The following is a 6,965-nucleotide window of genomic DNA, read 5'->3' as shown; positions in this document are numbered from 1 at the left end:
TGAGACTTGTTTTGTTTCTTTTGTTTTCTCTTTGTTATCTTAGTAAATATGTTGGATCACCATGTACATAAGCTTTTTGTTTGGCTGACTGTATGTTTGAAAGTTCCTGGACATATAAGATATTAATTTTGTATATATGTGTGAGTTATTATGGAATGTTTGCTTTATCATGTAAACGCAGCTCATCGGAAAATTTTTTTAAGTCTGCTTCCATTCGGCCCCATTGTCGTTATAAAATATGTCTAATTTGTTTTGAGGCCGTAGGTAATCCCTTAATTACTAGCCGGTTATAACCTTAACTTATAGGGACGGGTTTGGGTCATGACAGAGTGGTATCAGAACACGAGTTAATAACTCACACACTTGTCCAAATAAGCAGTAAACAATTAGAAAAGAACTAGAATGGATTCATGTGATAAGTATGAACTTGAAGATATTGAAAATATGCTTAAATATTTTGAAATAAGTGACTATGTATTATATGTTTTGTGATTTACTTGCATTGTGAATTATTTGAATACATATGCTCTTTTGAATATGCATACTTGTGAACATTTTTGTATAAAGAATAATGCAAGTCTAATCAGATAATGGTGAGAACAAGAGGTGTTGAAATAGAGAAGTTCTCTACTGCTAGAATGGACAGGATGGAAAGGTTGATACAGGATATGGCAGAAATATTGAGGCAACAACAATGGCAAAAGCCACACCCTCCACTTCCACCTCCGGCACCTCCTATACCAGACCTACAGAATCATGACCGAACAATAGCTCTCACCAAAGAGTTTAAGAAAATGAAACCGCCACAGTTTCCTGGGGGATTGGATCCATTGAAGGCAGAAGCATGGGTCCTTGGAATAAAAAAGTTATTTGAAGTGTTCCCTTGTCTAGAGATACGGAAAGTATTGCTAGCCATTTTTACTCTCAAAGATGAGACAAGAAGATGGTGGATGCTAATGCATGAGAGCAATAACGATATTGGTTGGGCACGATTTTTGGAAATTTTCTATGACAAATACTTTCCACAATGCGTTCGTGACAGGAAAGTGTCAGAATTCATGGGACTCAAGCAAGATAGCATGACCGTAGCTGAGTATGAGGCCAAGTTTACTGAATTGGCTAGATTTGCACCACATATGGTCGATATCGACTATAAGAAAGTGAGGCATTTTGAAAGAGGACTTCAGGATGATAGCTTAGAGAAAGTGAATGTACTCAATTTGGAAACCTATATTGAAGTGTTAAACCGGGCCATAATATCAGAAGCTAATATAGCCAGACAGGCCAAATCATCAATTGATTGGAAAAGTAGTATAAGGCAAGGCTTCTTTTCAAAGAAGCAGAATACGGGCTCCTCAAGTACTTTGAATTCTTCTAGAGATATATCCGTAATGTGTAATCAGTGTGGGAAAAGGCATCGTGGGGCTTGTTACCATATATCAGGGGCCTGTTTTAAGTGTGGTAAAACAGGGCACATGGCCAGGGATTGTAATCAAAGCAGTGGGAAGTTAGTTACTAGCTTAACCGCATCAATCCCAAAACCAGGAAACACTACAAGGCCTATTACCACCGTAGATACTGTGAGGCAAATGAGAGTCTTTGCGCTGGTTCTAAGCGATGCACGGAACACAGAAGCAGTTGTCTCAGGTACTATCTCTATATGCAATCAGGATGCTTTCGTATTAATTAACTCCGGATCAACACACTTTTTCGTAACTTATGCATTTGTATCTAGAATGAGTAGACCTTTAGAATCATTTCCATATTTGTTATGTGTATCTGCTCCATCCGAGGAATCTGTGTTGTGTACATCTGTATGTCGATTTTGTGATATACGTATTGGGAATACTACCTTCAATGTAGATTTATTACTCTTGGACTTTAGACATTTTAATGTAATCCTGGCCATGGACTGGCTAACTAAATATTGTGCCACCATTGATTGTGTAATAAAAAGGGTTGTATTTAGACCACCGGGGCAGGAATAAATTGTGTTTGTGGGTAATGGGGTAGTGCCTCCACCTTATTTGATATTTGCAATGAAAGTATATAAATTGATCAGGAAAGGGTGCCAGGGTTATTTGTGTTGTGTGTTATCTGAACAATCTATGAACGTAGGATTGAATAGTATCCCTATTGTTAACGAGTTTTCAGATGTATTCCCAGATGAATTGCCAGGGGAATTGGTTGACAGAGAGATAGAGTTTAAGTTGTGCCAGGCACTCAGCCTATTTCTAAAACCCCTTACAGAATGGCTACTGCTAAAATGAAAGAATTGAAATAACAACTGCAAGACTTGCTTGACAAAGGATTTATTCGACCAAGTATTTCACCATGGGGTGCACCAGTATTATTTGTGATAAAAGAAGGATGGATGCTTACGCCTATGTATTGACTACCGTGAACTGAACAAGGTAACGATAAAGAATAAATATCCCTGACCCCGTATTGATGACTTGTTTGATCAGTTGTAGGGATCACAAGTATTTTTTGAAATTGATTTGAGATCTAGGTACCACCAATTAAAGGTAAAGGCAAAAGATGTTAAGAAAACCGCATTCAAAATGAGGTATGGTCATTATGAATTTCTTGTTATGCCATTTGGAGTAACTAATGCCCATGTAGCATTTATGGATCTTATGAACCAAATTTTTAAGACTTACCTCGATGAATTTGTTGTAGTCTTTATTGATGATATCCTGATATATTTGAAGAATAGACTTGAACATGAACAACATTTGAGAATCGTCTTGCAAACATTTAGAGAGAATAAATTATTTGCTAAATTAAAGAAATGTGAATTTTGGTTGGATGAAGTTATTTTCTTAGGGCATGTGATCAACAGAAATAGAATTTCGGTAGACCCCCAGAAAATAGAGGCAATTGTGAATTGGCCTACACCGACGATTGTAACAGAGGTCTGTAGTTTCATGGGCTTAACTGGGTACTACAGAAGATTTGTGAAGGATTTTTTGAAAATAGTTGTACCATTTACCCAACTGACACGCAAAGGACAACCATTTGAGTGGACTAATGAGAGGGAAACTGCCTTTCAAGAGTTGAAGACGAGACTAACCACTGCACCAGTTTTGACATTGCCCTCAGGTATGGAAAACTTTGAGATATATAGTGATGCTTCTTATAAAGGTTTGGGTTGTGTCTTAATGCAGAATGGGCGAGTAATTGCTTTTGCCTCCTGGCAATTGAGGCCATATAAGAAGAACTACCCAACACATGACTTAAAATTGGCAACAATTGTATTTGCTTTGGAAATCTAGCAGCATTACTTATATGGGAAAAATGAGAAATCTATACGGATCACAAAAGTTTGAAGTACTTCTTTACATAAAAAGAGCTAAATATGCGACAGAGAAGATGGCTTGAATTGATAAAATATTATAATCTTCAAATCCAGTATCACCCTGGGAAAGCCAATACGGTTGCTGATGCCTTGAACAGGAAATCGACGGGGAATTTAGCTTGCTTACTTACTGAACAGAAGGGAATTTTGCTAGACTTTGAGAGAAACGAGATTGAAGTCGTGTTACGTGAACAAACTAGATTGGTGGCCGCCATTTCAGCTGAGCCAGCAATAATTAATGCAGTCAAGCAAAGACAAAAAGAGGATAAGTTCCTCAAGAAGATAATTGATGAGTTTGAAGCAAATTCAAAATCAAAATTTAGCATCGACGGTGATGTGTTGAGATTTCAAAATCGAATGTGTGTCCTAAACATTTCAGAACTAAAGAAAATAATTTTTGATGAAGCCCACAAGTCAGTATTTGCTATGCATCCGGGTAATAACAAAATGTATCGGGACTTGAAATAAAGCTATTGGTGGCTCAAAATGAAGAACGAAATTGCAGAGTATGTGTCTAAATGCCTTCAATGTTAGCAAATTAAAGCTAAACACAAAAAACCAGGCAGTCTACTGTAACATCTCCCTATTCCGGAATGGAAGTAGGAGCATGTGACTATGGATTTCGTTGTTAGTCTACCTCGAACTCCTTAAGGTATGGATTCTATTTGGGTTATAGTTGATAGGCTGACTAAATCTACACATTTTCTGCCTGTTAGAACTACATTTGATGCTTATAGACTAGCTACTACATATGTTGATGAGATTGTTCGCCTACATGGGGTTCCGGTGTCCATTGTCTCGGATAGAGATCCAAAATTTGTATCTAGATTGTGGAAAAGTTTGCAAAGAGCTATGGGAACAGAATTGAAATTCAGTATTGCATTCCATCCACAAACAGACGGGCAATCAGAATGGACCATACAGACCTTGGAGGACATGCTCATAATGTATGCTTTAGATTTTCAAGGGAGTTTGGAGGACTATTTGCCATTAGCAGAGCTTGTAAACAATAACAGCTTCCACTCCAGCATCGGTATGGCACCATGCGAAGTTTTATATGGAAGAAAGTGTAGATCACTAATCTGTTGGACGGAGGTCGGGAATAGGGCCTTACTTGGACCCAAAATTGTGTAAGACACTTCGGAAAAGATTAAAATAATCCAATAAAGGCTCAAGACAGCACAGAGCCGGCAAAAGAATTATGCAGATGTTCGAAAGAAACCTCTTGAGTATGAGATTGGCGACCATGTGTTTATTCGTGTGATTTCGATGAAAGGCTAGTTGAGTTTCGGTAAGAAAGGCAAATTTTCACCTCGCTACATTGGACCGTTTCAAATTCTGGAAAGACTTGGTCTAGTTACTTATAGGGTTGCTTTGTCACTAGGATTCGAACAAATGCATAATGTATTTCATGTATCAATGTTGAGAGGTTATCTTCGAGACCCATTTCATGTGATTGATTGCCACCGGATAGCTCTCGATGAAAATATGAAATATGCAGAATGGCCAAAACGAATCATTAATCGGCAAGTGAAACAGTTGATAAACAAGTCCATCCCAATGGTGAAGGTAGAATGGAAAGAGCACTATGGGAAGGACGCCACATTGGAAAAAGAGGATGAGATACGACTATGCTATCCACATTTGTTTTCGGAGGAAGGTAAAATAAGTTTGGAGGACCAAACTTCCTAAATGGGGGAAGATTGTGATAACCTTGTCCCGTGATATGCTAATTGAACTTAATTATGATTGTGATTATATGCTTAATATGATTTTTAGTAGTAATTATGTGATTATTCATGTTTTTGAAACTATATCTGTTTACCGTAGGAAAATATGTCCAACTTACTATTATAATTTGAAAATTGAAGACCGTAGAGGTTTCAGAAACTAGAATTGTCCGCACCATTGTGATTAGCGTAATTTTTAGAACCCATGGTGAAATTTAATTAGAAATTGATTTGGATCAAAATAATTAGATTGAACCGATTAATTAAGCATGATTACTTAACCTTAAATTAATCAAATTAATTAAGGCAAACATATACAAGGGCCCCATTACCCTTATACTTTTTTTTTTGGGCAAGTAATTACCCTTATACTCATTTTGGGCTTGAGTTCAAAAATCTAAAATAGGCACTCTAGAGAGAGAGTGAACCAAATTTAGAAAGAGAAAAGGGCCAACATTGAAGATTTTGCAAGGGAATTGGAGAGCTAAGTAGATTAACACAAAGTTTAACAATAATTGGGAAGATTGGAGCCTCTAGGTGAGTAATTGAACTCAACTTCATGAGTTTAAATCCATAAATAAGTGAATTCAAGCAAGATACGCAATTGAGAGCAAGAATTGAGTTGATTATGATGAATTTGAAGTCTATATGCACATGCATGTATAGAATTGCCATGAATTTGCATAATCAAGCATGAGGTATGTTGAACATGAAGAATTAAGCACCAAATTTCATATGCATGCATAATTTTGTTAAGTTTCATCATTTTAAATACCACTTGTACCCTTTGAAATGGAATTAATGTCAATAATTTACATGCATGCATGATTCATGTAAATAAGGAGCTTGATTATTTGAGTCTTGAAATTGACAAGAATGATTTGAAATGATTTGAGAGATGAATCATGATTTTAGACAATTGATTCCAAATTACTTATGTTCTTGTGTTATATAATGTCTTTCCATGCCTTTGTACCAAAACCATGAGTTTTGGGCCTTTGAACATCAAGTTTGAGCTTCAAATACAGTTCTAGAAATTCCAGAATTCGTCGAGTCCGCTTGAGTGGGAAAATCGCCGCTCGAGCGTAAAATGTTAGCTCCCAGAAGTTTTGCAAACATTGATGTTCGCTCGAGCAAGAGGAGTTACGCTCGAGCACCTAGTCACATGTTTTAACTCTCAGCTCGAGCGTCCAAAGTCACGCTCAAGCGCAAAAATAAGGCAACCAGCACTTTTGTAGACCAAAGAGGTCCGCTCGAGCGACCGAAGCTGCGCTCGAACAGAGAACCCTGTTTTAGAAATTTTAAAAAGTGGTTTTGTGTTTTGTTTTCCGTTCTCTTTCATTTCTAAGCACTCTTAGGCATACATTGAGCATTGTAAATAGACTAACAAGATAAGAAAGAGCTCTAAGAGGAATATATAAATTAAGAACGGACTGAATCGCTTGTGATCCATTATGTTTATGATATATGTAGGGTCAAGTGCAAGGACACATCCGACAGATCACTGTGAGTAATATCTTAGTAAAGATATGTTCAAGTACGTTATTTTCTGAATGTTACTACTGTATGAGCCTTATGGATTTGTATCTTGAATTATGGATGATAGTTTAACTATCAGTTTTTTGCATAAGACTAATTGAATACAAATATGATCATGATCATGAGTATGAGACACACATCAATGCAAACATGAGAACAAATTGGGCCAAAGGCCGTATGATTATGATCATGATCATGAGTATGAGACACACATCAATGCGAACATGAGAACAAATTGGGCCAAAGGCCGTTTGACATGAACGAATGGACCAAAGGCTGTTTGACAAAAATGATTGGGCCAAAGGCCATTAGACATGAACAAATTGGGCTTGAGG

General features: G+C 37.1%; 1 protein-coding gene across 1 annotated transcript; it reads left to right on the top strand.

Moving 5' to 3' along the window:
* The first annotated feature begins 590 nt into the window (after positions 1 to 590).
* LOC145814083 (uncharacterized) lies at positions 591 to 3,829 on the top strand. The gene is made up of 4 exons (XM_082910608.1): positions 591 to 1,647; positions 2,119 to 2,219; positions 3,171 to 3,257; positions 3,416 to 3,829. Exons 1-4 carry the CDS (start codon positions 591 to 593, stop codon positions 3,827 to 3,829), a joined length of 1,659 nt encoding a protein of 552 aa, XP_082766734.1.
* Positions 3,830 to 6,965: the final 3,136 nt, after the last annotated feature.

The sequence above is a fragment of the Camellia sinensis genome, unplaced genomic scaffold, assembly GCF_055761805.1.
Source record: "Camellia sinensis isolate YWXY unplaced genomic scaffold, ASM5576180v1 Unanchor1, whole genome shotgun sequence".
NCBI lineage: Eukaryota > Viridiplantae > Streptophyta > Magnoliopsida > Ericales > Theaceae > Camellia > Camellia sinensis.
This window is presented reverse-complemented; position numbering and strand designations above follow the sequence as displayed.